The 16,098-nt window shown below is 43.7% G+C and overlaps 1 protein-coding gene across 3 annotated transcripts in view; it reads left to right on the plus strand.

The window, feature by feature from the left end:
- Window positions 1-16,098, plus strand: part of VRK2 (VRK serine/threonine kinase 2) — a 77,046-nt gene that overhangs the window by 14,465 nt on the left and 46,483 nt on the right. For all 3 annotated transcript variants that reach the window (XM_083733496.1, XM_083733495.1, XM_083733497.1), the window contains 4 exons: window positions 4,983-5,052; window positions 5,403-5,490; window positions 6,172-6,280; window positions 7,172-7,264. In XM_083733496.1, the coding sequence (XP_083589622.1) occupies window positions 4,983-5,052; window positions 5,403-5,490; window positions 6,172-6,280; window positions 7,172-7,264 (360 nt within the window). The remainder of the gene's footprint in view (window positions 1-4,982; window positions 5,053-5,402; window positions 5,491-6,171; window positions 6,281-7,171; window positions 7,265-16,098) is intronic.

The following is a 16,098-nucleotide window of genomic DNA, read 5'->3' on the forward strand; positions in this document are numbered from 1 at the left end:
CTGAAACCCAAGCGGTTTTGTAAAACCATCAGCTTGATGTTCATGACTGGGACAGTAATTTAATTTAACAATTCCTGCTTTTACCGTTTGACAAACATTTTGAAAGCGGATATCCAAATGTTTTGTACGACCTTTAAACTGCCCATTTTGTGCTAACTTAAGACACGGTTGATTATCACCCCATACAGTGATTGGAGTGATGGCCTTTTCATACATCTCTTGTGCCAAGCATTTGTAAAATTCTAGATCTCTACATAACTCAGATAAGGCACAGAACTCAGCTTCCGTTGACGACAAAGCAATCAGGTTCTGTTTCTTGGATCTCCACCCAATCAGAGAGTTACCAAATTTTATTACACAGCCAGACACTGATTTTCTATCCTTTAAATTTGCCCAATCACTATCTGTCCAACAAGTAATCTGTGCTTGTCCTTCAGCAGATAATTCAAGGCAAAAATCTTTGGTGTATTGTAAATATCTTAACACTCTTTGAATTCCTTTCCATGCATTTACACTAGGTTTTGAAGCTTCTCTGCTGAGTAAGTTAACAGCGTAAGCAATATCTGGTCTACTCCATTGCGAAAGATGAAGTAAGCTTCCCAGTGCTGACTGAAAGATTTCAGCACGCTTGAATTCAGCACTATCCTTGAACTCATTGTCTTTTACAAAACCCATTTCCATTGGTGTTCTAACACCTGCACACTCTGTCATGCCAAACTTTTTCAACATTTGCAATATCTTGCCTTTTTGATTCAGTAGAAAACTGCCATTTTTGGTCCTATCTATCTGAACACCAAGATAGACCTTTACATCACCAAGATTCTTAACTTTGAAGTGTTTATTTAACTCTTTGGCTAGTTTTTTTACTTGTTCTTGTGTCTTTGAAGTATAAATCAGGTCATCTACATAAACAAGCAAAGATTCTTGAGCATCTCCTGAACCTCTGAAATATAAGCAATTGTCAGCCTTGCTCCTGCTAAAACCAATGCCTACCAAAACGTCATTCAAACACTCATTCCAATTATGAGCAGATTGCTTGAGTCCATAAATAGATTTATGTAGTTTCCATACCTGATTTGATTTACCAACTTTCAACCCTGGCGGTAGCTCCATATAGAGCTCTTCAGCCAAGTCTGAATGAAGATAAGCTGTAGAGACATCAAATTGATTCACTTTGAACCCTTTCTGAGCAGCAACTGCTAATAGTGCCCGTAGGGTTTCACTCCTTGAAGTGGGTGCATAGACTTCAGAATAATGTAACCCCTTTCTTTGCGTAAAACCTCGAGCTACAAGCCTTGCTTTGTACTCTGGTTTCCCCATCGCTGTTGTCTTTATCCTGTACACCCACCTACAACTTACTGCCTTGGTACCTTCTGGCAGTTTGGTGATGGAAAACACACCCAGTTCTTTCATAGAATTCAACTCTTTTTGCATGGCCTCACGCCACCTACTGGCCTCCTCCTGGGGTAATTGCTCAACCTCCTCAAAACTTTCAGGTTCGCAATTTGCCAAACCAGCCCAAACACTAATAGCTTGGTACCTTTCAGGAGGTATACCTTTGTTGGCACGCTTGGAACGCCTTAACAGTTCCTGTGATGTTCCTTCAGTTTCCCCCTCTGACCCAGAATCACTAGTCGTCACCTGTTTGTCACTAGTAGTTGAAGAACTTTCTGATTCTGACTTTACACTCTCTTGCTGTACAGGTGAACTTTTAGAGCTAGAAGATTCTGACTTTACAGGTCTTTCTTGCTGTACAGGTGAACTTTTAGAGCTAGAAGATTCTGACTTTACAGACTTGGGTGAACTAAACGATTTCTCACCCTTGTCCTCAGACTCAAATTCCTCAGCCTGTTCTGGAACTAATACCTGCCCTGGGGCCTGAGTTTCATTGTTACTGTTCACCACGTCAAATAGTATGTCAGGATTTCCATGAATTTTATTCCAACCATCCTGTTCACAAAATTCCGCACTTCTGCTGATTGTGATTTTCGTTTGATTGCCTTCTACATTCACAAATCTCCAACCTTTTGTGTTTGCTTGATAACCACAGAAAAGCATTTCTTTAGATCTAGGATCGCCTTTCCTACGTTGTGCCCTAGGCACCAGCACATAAGCACGACATCCAAAAACTCTTAGATGATCAATTTTTGGTTTTTTTCCAAATAGCATAAAGTAAGGAGTGTTGCCTACTGTGCTATTGTACACTCTGTTAAAAGTATAATTCGCATACAGTGCAGCCTCAGCCCAAAACCGCTGTGGAAGTCCAGAATCAAACAGCAAAGCAGCAATGGCTTCCTGTAATGTTCGAAATTTTCTTTCAGCAACTGCATTCTCCTGTGGTGAATAGGGATTGGTAAGTCTATGAACTATACCTTTCCTTTTTAACCACGTCTCCAGCGTGTGGTTCACATATTCCCCACCACGATCTGATTGTATTTTACGCACCCTGGTGTCAAATTTACATTCGACTTCTTCAATCCAATCCATCAGGATGGAAGCTGCTTGCGATTTTTCTTTCAGAAAGAAAACCCAACTAGCCCTTGAAAAATCATCCACCAAAATTTGCATAAATCTCGCACCTCCAAGCGATTTGACTGGCATAGGGCCACACACGTCTGTGTGCACAAGTTCAAAGGGTTTCTTGCTTACTCTGTCAGATCTAGGATAGTTACATGTCTTAACCTTAGCATGTTTACAAGCACAACAATCCAGAAAATTTGGACAGGGTTTAATGTTACACTCCTCAGCTAAATCTGGCATCTTGCTTACATACTTAAAGCATATATGAGCTAACCTTCTGTGTAGTAGATGTGCACAACCTGTATGAGGAGCCTTATTTACACACTTAGCTTGCGCTTCACCTGTTGAACATCTACCTGCTGCTAACTGCTCTTCATCCAAAACAAAAAGCCCATCCTCACAGGGAATTTTAACTAGCTCCTTCCCCTGTTTCGAAATGGTGCACACATCATTTTCAAACTCAACCTTAAAACCACTTTTTACCAGGCATGACACACTCAAAAGTCCATTCTTCATTCCTGGAAGAACAAAAACAGGAAGGTTAGTTTGCAAACAATTAACATAAATTGTGCCTTTAAGGCTCATTTCCCGTTTACTATTGTCTGCTATAGTCACAGTTTTTGCAACTGGCAATGTCTTGCAGTTCTTCAAGCTGCCACTAGATGTCGCTGGAACTAAACTGTGACTGGCTCCACTGTCAATTATCCACTTCAAGGTTTGTTGGCTCCTTTTAGGACTCTGTTGTGCTGCCATTGCAGATAGTCCCTTATCAGCACCTGCTCCCCCTCTGGATCGTTGATTCTTGTAGCTCTCACGTCGTCTTCCCCTGTAGCTCCGGAAACTGACCTTGGACTGTTGAAATTCCTGTTGCTTTTCAGGACACTTTGCTATCAAATGAAACCTGCTGCCACATCGAAAACATGACTTGCTGGCCATAGCAGACACTTGTGAGGCTTCCTTACAGCTCTGCCTGCTAGTTCCCCCACGCTCTATGGTGGCTCTATGGTGAATTCGCCTAAGAGCTTCCCAAATTTCAAATGCAGAACTTAAATTTTCCACATGAGGTAATTGGGAATCGTCTATCGATACCATCAACATGCATCTAGCTTTAGTGTCCATTTTATCATGTTCCCTGTTCTGAGCATGTGCAGCAGCCTCTTGCTCTGCTGTGGCATCTGCTGCAACAGCCACAAACGGCTTTCGCCTCTGGACATAGTCAGCCCACACTTCTTTGGCTTCCAACCAGACTTGAGCCCTCTTAGACCACTGCACGTAATTAGCAGAGTTCAACTTTGTAAAGGGAACCTGGAAATTTTCCACTGCCATTCTTGGGGTCTGCTGCTACTCCCTCTGTGTGCCCTTGCTTCTCTTTCCCCTTGGGATTTGTTTTACTCACTTTTCAGACGCCTCCAGCCTCCTCTGAAGCCTTTTAAACTTTTTTCCTTCCGTCTCTTCACTAGCAACCTACCACCGTCCTCTGTTTTTATTAACAAAACAAAAACAGAACGGGAGGTCAAGCTAGCCTTTTGCAGCTAATGAAGCTGTAAATCTTCACTTACGCAGCTCTCTCAACTTTCTGCAGCCTCTCAGTTCCTTTAAGAGCTGGATTTATGACCAAGCCGGTCTTCTCTCATCCGAAAGCTGCTTTCACTTTCTCTGCACACAATACAGCTGTAGAAACGTACTGGGCCCATAACCTAAGAGAGTCTGTGTACTGGTCCAGGAAACGCTTCCGCTGCGCAACCAGCAACAGTTCTCTTTGCAGAGCATTAATTAAGTCCAGTGCAGAGATTCTTGTTGCAGTACAAGCTTCAGAGTCTCAGTAGCAAAGGAATAACGACACAGGGAAGCCTGTCTTTCCAAAGACAGGTTTATTGCAGACAGATAACAGAAACACCTCCGGAGCTTTCAGACATTTTTGCTTCACGCCCCGCAGGCAGAGAAAACAAACACTCTTTATATACTGAGCAACTTAACAACTTAACGAGCTTGACTACTTAAAGTCACATGACATTGCTAACTTGCCAGCGTCTTAGGTTTCACACCCTAACAATATATAGGGTTCTTCACCACAACCACCAGCCTTCCCTTTTTCTTTCCAACAATCCTGTGAGGTTAATTATATATATAAAAAAACAGCTTTGATGAAGCTTCCACAAAAAAAACCTCAATAACTCTGGTCAATTCAATGGGTAGATCATTGCCAGTTTATTTATAGTGGGAGTAGATCGCAGTCTCTTGGAAGCTGGACATGCCTGGTCTAAAATATGTAACAGTATGAAGCTTTGTGGCCTGAGGGTTTTTTAAATTTTGGGGTGCCTCCAGCCACTGTTCAACTCTTGAGATGTTTAGCTGGTGATATACAATGATGTTGAAAAACAGATATCGCCCAGCCCTAGTTGTGAGCGACATTCATTAACTGGATGCGTCCAATGCATTTGCTTCTTTGTTTTTTAATGCAGGAATACCTTGAAAATGGACCCTTGTTTTCTGAACTGAAATTCTACCAGCGAGCTGCAAAACAAGAGCATAGTAAGTGGAGTGGCAGACGAGTCGAAGCATTTACGCACTTCTTACTGTGCAATAACGCTTTTCCAAACACAGAAGCGCACAGTTGTTGTCTTCCGTAAATGTAGTTGCATGTATTATTATTTCTATGCTGTTATTTTCTACTAACAGTTTCGAAATACGTGTTCTTAACGTTATACACTTGGGATCTTTTGATGAAGGGCAGCATATAAGTAGAATAAATATTAATAAATAAAAACCGTAAGCTCAACTGTTGTTGTTTTTTTTTAAAAAAACCTTTAACAAGCAAGCATATTTTTTAATAATAAAAGGAAACTTCTTTTTTAAAAAAATGTTCTTTACATTTTTGGCAGTCAAGAAGTGGATGAAGCTGAAACAATTGACATTTTTAGGAATTCCTTTCTTCTGGGGAGCTGGCCAGACTGAACATAATGGCAAAAGGTAAGGAAAGCGCATGCATGCGCATGCACACACACAATGTAAATGAATAAGAATCAGCATTTTTGAGGGTGGGAAGTTAAGTTGTCCAATTCCTGAAAAGGAGGAGGAAGCTGTTTAGGTCAGTCGTAGACCTCATGGTTTGCAGCCTGCAGGTCCCAGCTGCAGTCCCCCTGGCCTTCAAATTAGAAGGGTCTTGGGTAGCCCAACTACCAACTAGAGCAGTGGTGGGCAAACTTGGCCCTCCAGCTGTTTTTGGACTACAGTTCCCATCTTCCCTGGCCACTGGTCCTGTTAGCTAGGGATGATGGGAGTTGTAGTCCAAAAACAGCTGGAGGGCCAAGTTTGCCCACCACTGAACTAGAGCATTAGACCAGTGATCTAATCTGCTAAAAGGCAGTTTAGTACAGTCCTAGTGCATGGACCTGTGTACACAGTCCTTCCCTTGATCTCTCGACCTGAGTCCCTGGTTTGAATTGCTGTGTGGTTTTAATAGGATTGTTTTATTGTGGGTGCTTATATTTTAATGTCTGTGTAAGGGGCTTTTATACTTCGTAGAAGCCTATTTTAACATTAAGTGGTACATAAATAAACAAAAAGAAGAATACGTTTTGTTGTTTATATTACAAGGCAACAAGCCATGACAATCCTATGCTTATGTCTCTCTGTGCGTGTTTTATATAGTTACAGATTTATGGTGATGGAAAGGTTAGGAGAGGATCTGCAAAGCATCTTTGAAAGAGGAGGACGAAAGTTCAGCAAGGGAATGGTTCTGCAGATTGGAGTCCGCATGGTGGGTATTGGGTCCTTAGCAGTGTGAAGCTTGGAGGAATTGTGTGTTGTCTAAACAGTCTCTAACAGATGCTTGTGTACTGTTAATCTGAAAGGAGCACCTCTAACGGGAAAGTTCTGCAATGTCATTGAGATGCAGATTGCTGTGCCGTTTTCATAAGTTATCGTTAAAGGAATTACATATTGCTTCAGAAATATTGGGTTGTATCCAACCAAGTTCTACTCAAGAGTATAGACCCGTTGATGTTAACCCAAGTTAGCCATGCCTGTCAACTTTAATGGGCCTTCTTTAATCAGGAGTAGCGTTGAATACAACTCATTGCTTTCTTTTTCCATAGGCAGATTTAATTGAATGAAGTTGATACGATTTACTGAGATGCATTTTTTTCATCACCTGTTGTTTATTCATTGATATTGGGGAGCTTGTGTATTGTGGTAGCTGGGGAGGCTGTACTCAGGTACGAACCTCGTACAGTGGTACCTCTGGTTACGAACTTAATTCATTTCGGAGGTCCGTTCTTAACCTGAAACCATTCTCAACCTGAGGTACCACTTTAACTAATGGGGCCTCCTGCTGCCGCTGTTGCGCAATTTCTGTTCTCATCCTGAGGTAAAGTTCTTAACCCGAGGTACTGCTTCCGGGTTAGCAGAGTCTGTAGCCCGAAGTGTTTGTAACCCGAGGTGTTTGTAACCTGAGGTACCACTGTAGATGGGTTTAGATCAAAATTTCAGTGCCTCCCTCACCCCCCACTTTCATCGCGAGTTAAGAAAATGACCTGCTTTTCCTCTTCAGCTTATTGCTTTCTGACTAAAACTGTCTGACCCACTGGCCTAATATCAGTATGACTCCTAGTTTCCTTTGTCATTTGTCTTCCCCCCTCTCCTCCACTAGCTGGATGCTTTGGAGTACATACATGAACATGAATACGTTCATGGGGACATTAAAGCAGGAAATTTGCTTTTGGGCTACAGAAATCCACATGAGGTAAGCATCATATTTTGCTTCATTGTTAAATTTGTTTTGGTGGGATGTGTGCTATAGTTCATTGCTATAGTTTATGGTTGGTTTTGGTGGGGGGTGTGCTGTACAGTCATACCTCTGCTTATGAACATGATCCGTGTGGGAGGCACATTCGCAACCTGCAGCGCTCGCAGCCTGAAGTGCTGTGCATGCGCGTGATGCGATTCGGCACTTCTGCGCATGACGTCATTTTGTGCTTCTGCGCATGTGCGAGCACTGAAAACCGGAAGTAACCCGTGCACAATTTCTGCTTCGATCCCATTCTGCATTCATTAAGAACATGATCTTTTAGTGTGGCAGCACCTGAACTTTGGAACTCCCTGCCTATGGATATCTGTCAGGCTCCTTCGCAGTACTCTCCCCCCCCCCCCGGCACCTGCAAAAAACACTTTCATTTAGACAGCAAACCTACTCAGATGCTTAGAAAGCTGGTGCGAGTTTTAACCTGTTGTTAGTCTATTGTCCCTTTTAACTCTTCAGGTGTCTTAAATTATTGTTGCTCGTTTTTCTTAGTGATGGTTTTGTTATGTTATCTTCTCCCCCCTGTAAAACCGCTTTGAGGTTCTTTTGTAATCAAGCGGTGTGTAAATTTCATGAAACAAATAAATAAAATCGTGACTGCAGTACGAGTAGGCAGTACCTTCTTTTTGTTTTAACTTAAGACAGTTTATATGGGACGCGGGTGGTGCTGTGGGTTAAACCACAGAGCCTAGGACTTGCCGATCAGAAGGTTGGCGGTTCGAATCCCTGCGACGGGGTGGGCTCCCGTTGCTTGGTCCCTGCTCCTGCCAACCTAGAAGTTTGAAAGCACCTCAAAGTGCAAGTAGATAAATAGGTATCGCTCCGGCGGGAAGGTAAATGGCATTTCTGTGCGCTGCTCTGGTTTGCCAGAAGCGGCTTGGTCATGCTGGCCACATGACCCGGAAGCTGTACGCTGTCTCCCTCGGCCAATAAAGCGAGATGAGCGCCACAACCCCAGAGTCGGCCACGACCGGACCTAATGGTCAGGGGTCCCTTTACCTTTAAGACAGTTTATATATAATCATAAGAAAACGTTTTAAGAGTTGAAAGCGCAGTATGCAGACAGCTTTTTGAAGTGTAGTGCATGCACGCTAAAGCAGTTTCAGCCGGCTCGGCTGCAGCTTTGCACACACTGTGAGGACTTGCCTTCAAAGTGGTCCCTGCAGCTTGAAATCCTTCATTCAGCTCCCTATGCACACCTTGGTCTTTGTGTCCATGCACAGGCCAGCTGGATGAGACTCCCTGTCTGCAAATGCCACTGAAGTGGATGAGAACTCCTTGCGCCCCAGGGACGAATGCTTTGGAGAGATCAGGTGTTGCATCTTGCAGCGCGGTTGATTGCCGCTTTGCTGCTAATAATGCTGTCGTTGAGTTCTTGCAGCCCTAATTAAGTTGGCCTGCTAATACACTGCTGATCCAGATTTGTTGCTGAGCTAACAAAGCAATATATCTCGCCAGGTTTTACATGGCAGCTCTGTTGACTAAAACAATATACAGTGGTACCTTGGTTTTCAAACGTCTTGGTACTCAAACAACTTGGAACCCAAACACTGCAAACCCGGAAATAAGTTGCAAACTTTTTTCGGAAGCCGAACAAGCTCCGTTTTGAGTGTTACGCTTCTGATTTGCGTGCCACACTTCCATTTTGAGTGTTACGTTGAGGTCTGTCTGTTTTTGGTATATATTTTGCATTTTTGTTTTTGCGGCTCTTTTTTGTGTGTGACTGTGTGGAACCCAGTTCAGCTACCGAATGATTGATTGTCTGACTGCAGTACATTATTTATTGCTTTCATTTTATGGATCAGTGGTCTTGTTAGATAGTAAAATTCATGTTAAATTGCTGTTTTAGGGGTTGTTTTTAAAAGTCTGGGATGGATTAATCCATTTTTCATTACTTTCTATGGGAAAGTGTTCCTTGGTATTGGAACGCTTTGGTTTTCAAATGGACTTCCGGAACAGATTAAGTTTAAAAACCAAGCTGCCACTGTATATGAAAGGATGAAATACATTCCATGTTTTTAATGCCTTCCCCTCAGTATCTTCTTTCTATAGTTGTGATGCTTTTCTGACATTAAGTCCCCTGCTCGTGACAGTTTCTTTAGCTGTGATTCCTGCACTGCTAGGGGTGGGGCTAGACAACCAAACTCTACAGTTTTATTATTCTAGGTTGTGTTTAGTATGATTTATAGGAGTTTAATTCTGACCATGATTGCTCTTTGGGATCCTTAAAGGTAAAGGTAAAGGGACCCCTGACCATTAGGTCCAGTCGTGACTGACTCAGGGGTTGCGGCGCTCATCTTGCTTTATTGGCCGAGGGAGCCGGCGTACAGCTTCTGGGTCATGTGGCCAGCATGACTAAGCTGCTTCTGGAGAACCAGAGCAGCACACAGAAACGCTGTTTACCTTCCCGCCGGAGCGGTACCTATTTATCTACTTGCACGTTGACGTGCTTTCGAACTGCTAGGTAGGCAGGAGCAGGGACCGAGCAACGGGAGCTCACCCCGTCGCGGGGATTCGAACCGCCAACCTTCTGATCGGCAAGTCCTAGGCTCTGTGGTTTAACCCACAGCGCCACCCGCATCCCTTAGTTTGTGATAATTTTGTTGGAGTTGAACCTGCTTTTGATGTTGTCGTTTAGTGCCTATATTTGCATGCACTGTCTGAAGGCTCCCAAACAAGGCAACAGTTAAGTGCATGACTTTAGACTCTGATTTGCCAGCTTTACCAGTTCAGACATTACACTAAACCTCAGGGTGAGGAAGGGAAAATCCTAAGGGCCAGATTCTTTCATAGGACAACATGCTAGGGATAAGTGAGGCCAGATGCAAAAGTGTGGGAGGAAGGCAGTATGCCCCACAGTAGCCAGAGGTTTCCATCCTGGCAGGTGAGAATCATAGAATCGTAGAATTGGAAGGGACCCTGAGGATCATCTAGTCCAACCCCCTGCAATGCAGGAATATGCGGTTGTCCCATACAGGGATCAAACCTGCAACCTTAGTGCTATCAGCTCTGTGCTCTAACCAACTGAGCTTTCCAGTTTAGAAGCACAATGTTCAATGACACATTCCTGCCAGGCAAAACATCACTGAAAGCAGCTGGTGAGGGCTGGAGCTCTGCATTTGGCCCCTGGGTTTGTGGTTCCCCATCCCTGCACTAAGACATACAGTGGTACCTCTGGTTGCGAATGGGATCCATCCCGGAGGCCCGTTCGCAACATGAAAAGAGCACAACCTGAAGTGCCGTATCTGCGCAGGTGCGCAGCGCGATTTCGTGCTTCTGCGCATGCACGAGCGGCAAAACCCAGAAGTAACCCTTTCCGGTACTTCCGGGTCGCCATGGGACGTAACCTGAAAGAACGTAACGTGAAGCAAACATAATATGAGGTATGACTGCAGTTAAGAAAAAGCTTTCTTACAATCGCCTTGAGGGCTTTTTCTTTCTTGTTTTACAGTTAAGTGGTATGTTAAATTTTTTGAAAGAACTAAGAAAGTTTGCGTTGAATTTTATTTATTTCTGCTGGAAATTTCCATTCCAGAATATCTGCTTTGATACCATATAGAAGTGTTTTATAATGATTTTTGTCTGAAATATTCCCAGCGTTATAGGCAATGCAAAGCGCACACACACAGGAACAACAATGGGGGGGGGGGGGTAAAGCAAGTAATTATTTGTTTACTTGTATGGGAGTGAGAAAGGCAAGCAAATAAAACCAGCCCTCTCCTTTTCCTTTGACCTCCTAAATGATGTGTTGGGAATTGTAAGATGATCGGAATCTGCTGACCTCCGGAAGGTCAGCTTGCTGCTGATTTCATTCACTTGCAGGGAAGCGTCAGGCCATTGAGTGAATCTTCAGGGCAAAAGAGCCTCTCTTTTTATCAATAAGCCTCTTAACGCTTTGAGGGTTGTTGCAGTGCATCAGGAGAGGGTGCTGAGCCTTCTGCCCTGGGAACACCCTTCAAAGCTTTCCTTGGACTGCTGTGTATTTTTCAGTTCCGTGTAGCTGCTAAGGATCAGGTGTGAAGCATGTACTTTATGCCTTGAGCCATCAGATAGTTACAATAAGATTTAATTGAAATCTGAATCGATGAATAAATAAAATACTTGAAACATCCAGTTGCTCATCCAGCGTTTCCTTGGAAATATTCCAGGAATGTGGTTTCACAAATCATCTCACCTGCTGCTTTACTTGACCAAACTGCTCTTACATTGAGGAAGAGGTTCCTCACTTTTGACCAAAATTCTGTCTTCCTGTCTCGTTACATCTATGACTTTTTGTCTTAAGGTTGGTGGAATCTTTCTTCTTTCAGAGTTCATTTTATGGCATCATTTCTGTCCCGTTAGAAGTTGCTTAAACTACTTTGGAAAGTGCCCTAAAGCATGGGTAGGCAAACTAAAGCCAGGGGGCCGGATCCGGCCCAATCGCCTTCTCAATCTGGCTCGTGGACGGTCCAGCAATCAGCGTATTTTTACATGAGTAGAATGTGTCCTTTTCTTTAAAATGCATCTGTGGGTTATTTGTGGGGCCTGCCTGGTGTTTTTACATGAGAAGAATGTGTGCTTTTGTTTAAAATGCATCTCTGGGTTATTTGTGGGGCATAGGATTTCATTCATTTCCCCCAAAAACAATATAGTCTGGCCCCCTGCTGAAAAAGTTTGCTGTCCCCTGCTCTAAAGTCCCCCCCCCCTGCATTTAAGCAGTGTCAGAATTGCAGTTGGCTAGCCACAGTTCGTGATTTCCAAATAATAAAATAAAGCATAGCTCTCTGTGCCTAGATGGAGGCAATATCTGGGCAAGGTTGCCTCTTACATTGAGCTAAGCTCAATGACAAGGGAATGCCAGCCAGTTCCTCTTAAGTCGCCTCTTCCGTCACAGTGACTTGACGCATTATTGTCTTTCCAGCTCGGCTAGGTTGGGTAGCAAGCAGCATGAATCTGCTAGAGGATACGGGAGGAAATAAGAGTCGGTCAACCTGACAAAACTTTATGCCTTGTCCCAGATTTCCAAACGCCGCCTCCAGTCTTTAATCTTTGTATTGCAGTTTGTACAGGTCGTCAGGTGAGAAATATAATCAGTATAATCTTTAAAAGCTGTTGCCCCTGCAGGAACAGAAAGCTGCAGTCCTGGTGTCACGCTCCAAATAGGCGCAGAAAATGCAGCAGCAAGAAACAGGGTCTCCCTCCCCTTTAAGACACAGACCAGCCATCCCAAGACTGTAAATCTGCCGGGGGCACAAACAGGAGTCAGTAATTTTAATAGAATCAGCTACCAGATAGCCTGACTGCCTTTTTTTTTTTTGTGGAGAAAAAGAGAAAAGGAAAAGGGAGACGGAAAAGAAAGAAGCCCATCAAGAGCAATATAATTAAATTAAGAGCAAGGTCAGGCTGGCGCTGTTAATATATATATATATATATATATATATATATATATATATATGCAGGTTTTGGTGTCCTCGGGTGTCTTCCCGTGTAAAAGTTGGGGTGTCTAGGCGACGTTTCGACGAGGTCTCACTCGTTATCTTCAGGCTGGTGCTTTCGGCTTCTTGTTACTGGAACAGAGCGGGATCTCAATGTTTGAGTTCCTATAAATACTGTAGAGGGGGTGTGGTGTCTAGCCTCCAATGTTCTGGGCAGAGAGGAAGTTCCCAGGCTAGTGTGCCTTTTCTTCTTTTGTTCCTTAATTACTTGAGAGATACCTTGAGTGATTTCTTGAGTGATATCCTGAGTACCACTTAGGTGGGTCATTAGGTGTGGATTAGTTGCTAAAGTCTTTGTGTCTTGACCTCTTGAACTTTGTGAAGAGTTTTCCTGAGAAGATGGCTGTATTGCACTTAGTTGTGCTTTGGCTTGGCTTCGTGTATAGGGGCGAGCTGTGGTTTTGTGGCTTGTGTCAGCCAGATCTGTGTAGGGATTGCAGGGGGGTGCAGCATCCGGAGGTGCCACCATGGATTGGCTACTGGATGGTGTCAGTAATTCATCTGTGGAGAGGGTCTGGGTTTGGGTCTGGTGTGGTTGATTGGTGTTGGCGTTCTGTGTGCCTCTGGATCTGGTGTCAGTTTTTGTGGGGAGGGCTAATTTCCAGATGTCTGGCAAGCGGGATGTGTCGTCACGCTTGTTCATGTTGTGAGGGTGTTTCTCTATCTCGATGGCTTCCATGATTATTCTCTTGTGGTGATGTTCCGTGTTAAAGAGCAATTTGGAATCTGCAAAATTAATTTCGTGTCCTGTTTCTTTCATGTGTTGGAAAAGAGAGGAAGTTTTTTCTTCTTTTTTGACGGCATTCTTGTGTTCTGCGATACGTGCATTTATTCGTCTGTTTGTTTGTCCAATGTACGTGGCTGGGCAGACTTTGCAGGGTATTTCATAGATCCCTTGGTTTTCCAACTGGATTTTATCCTTGGGGTTTCTGAGGATATTGGCTATTTTTTGGTTGGTGCAAAAGGCTGTTTTGATATTGTGTTTATGGAGGATTTTGCTAATTTTATCTGTAGTGCCCTTGATATAAGGAAGGAGGGCCATGCCATTGTTTTCTTCTGTGTCTTGGTTTTTGGGGGGTGTTTCCTTTTGGATTAGCTTCGTAATCCTGTTTTGCTGGTATCCATTGGCAATTAACACATTTGAGAGATTCTGTAACTCAGTTGTCAAGTGGTCTTTGTCAGCCAGGCGTTTGGTTCTGGAGATGAGAGTCTTGGCTACGGAGTTTATTTGTGCAGGGTGGTGGTGTGATTGTGCATGTAAGTAGCGGTTGGTGTGTGTTTTTTTCTGGTAGATAGTGTGTCCTAGGGAGCCATCAGGTTTTTTGTAGATTAGGACGTCAAGGAAGGGAAGTTGGTTGTTGGCTTCTATTTCCATAGTGAATTGTATTTTGGGGTGTAAGTTGTTGAGATGTGTGAGGAAGCTATCCAGTTTTTCCTTCCCGTGTGGCCAAATTACAAAGGTGTCGTCAACATATCTGAGCCAAAGTTTGGGTTTGTGTTCTGACTTGTCTAAAGCATTGGTTTCAAAGTGTTCCATGTACAGGTTTGCGATGACCGGTGAGAGGGGTGATCCCATAGGTGCTCCTTCTATCTGTTTGTATCTTTGTCCATTGTGGATGAAGTACGTGTTGGTTAGGCAGTGGTTGGTCAGGTCCAAGATGTATTCGGGGGGATTGTATTTGTTTTGAATAGCTGTCAAGGCTTCATTAATGGGCACTTGTGTGAAGAGAGATACAACATCGAAGCTCACAAGTAGGTCATTAGGATGTAGGTTTTGCTTCTTTATTGTTTCTATGAACTGGAAGGAGTTTGGTACGTGTGAAGAGATGGATTCTGCATAGGGCTGAAGTTGCTTGGCGAGAAATTTAGCGAGATTTTGTAGAGGTGAGCCTATGGAGCTGACTATTGGTCTGAGTGGTGTTCCTTCTTTGTGTATCTTGGGGAGGCCGTAGAGTTTGGGGCATCTGGATGATTTTTCTCTGGGGATGATTCTTAGCTGGATTTCTTCACTGATAGGAGAGGCTTTTATTTTGGATTTGGTGGTTTTTTCCAGATAGGTGGTGGGATCTGTTTTTATAGGTTTGTAGGCAGGATCTTGGAGTAGCTTTGATAGTTTTGCTTGGTAGTCCGATGTGTTCATCACCACTGTGGCATTACCTTTGTCTGCTGGGAGAATGATTATGTTGTTGTCTTTCCTCAGGTTGGTGAGTGCTTTCTGTTCTTCTTTGTGTAAATTGCTTCTGGGTGGTTTGCTGGAGCAGAGGATGTTGGTGACTTCAAGTCTGATTTTATTGGCTTCATCTGGGTTGAATTTGGTTAGGCTAGCTTCGACTCCGCATATGATGTTTTCCGTGGGGATGCGTCTCGGGGCGACTGCAAAGTTGAAACCTTTGGAGAGTACTTTGGTTTCAGTTGTGGTGAGGATCCTGTCTGATATGTTATGTACTGTTTGTTTCATGGGTTGCTGTGGAGGGTGGCCGGGCTTCTGGCGTTTCTCTAGTTTGTGGAGTTTGTTGGTGTGTGTGTCTGTCTTATGTGAGGTCTCCGTTTCAGCTCTCCAGACGGCTAGTTGTTTGCATTTGTCCCAGAGTGCAGGGTGGATTTTGTTACAGAGTTTGAGGTGAAGAGTGAGTAGATCTTTGTTGGTTTGGTCTAGTAGGTATCTTTTCTTGTGTAGTTCGTTTCTGATTAGGGATAGTTCAGTTCGTTTCAGGATCCTTTCGGTGGCTGGGGTTTTAGAATGGACACCCCAACTTTTACACGGGAAGACACCCGAGGACACCAAAACCTGCATTCCTGTACCCGTGAAAATCTACGAAAGCAAATATCTTACCTCTACGGGGAGGAAACCTTCCAGCTGACAAGAACCTACGAGAAACTAGAAGTCCGAAGAGCCACCATCTTATGTGATCTCTTGTTCCTACGCAACTGCCGAGACAACAAATTAATTCCCACATGCTTCCAACTTAAATTCCATTCTAAAACCCCAGCCACCGAAAGGATCCTGAAACGAACTGAACTATCCCTAATCAGAAACGAACTACACAAGAAAAGATACCTACTAGACCAAACCAACAAAGATCTACTCACTCTTCACCTCAAACTCTGTAACAAAATCCACCCTGCACTCTGGGACAAATGCAAACAACTAGCCGTCTGGAGAGCTGAAACGGAGACCTCACATAAGACAGACACACACACCAACAAACTCCACAAACTAGAGAAACGCCAGAAGCCCGGCCACCCTCCACAGCAACCCATGAAACAAACAGTACATAACATATCAGACAGGATCCTCACCAC

The sequence above is a fragment of the Podarcis gaigeae genome (genome assembly GCF_964106915.1).
Source record: "Podarcis gaigeae genome assembly, chromosome: 3".
In the NCBI taxonomy this organism is placed as follows: Eukaryota; Metazoa; Chordata; class Lepidosauria; order Squamata; family Lacertidae; genus Podarcis; species Podarcis gaigeae.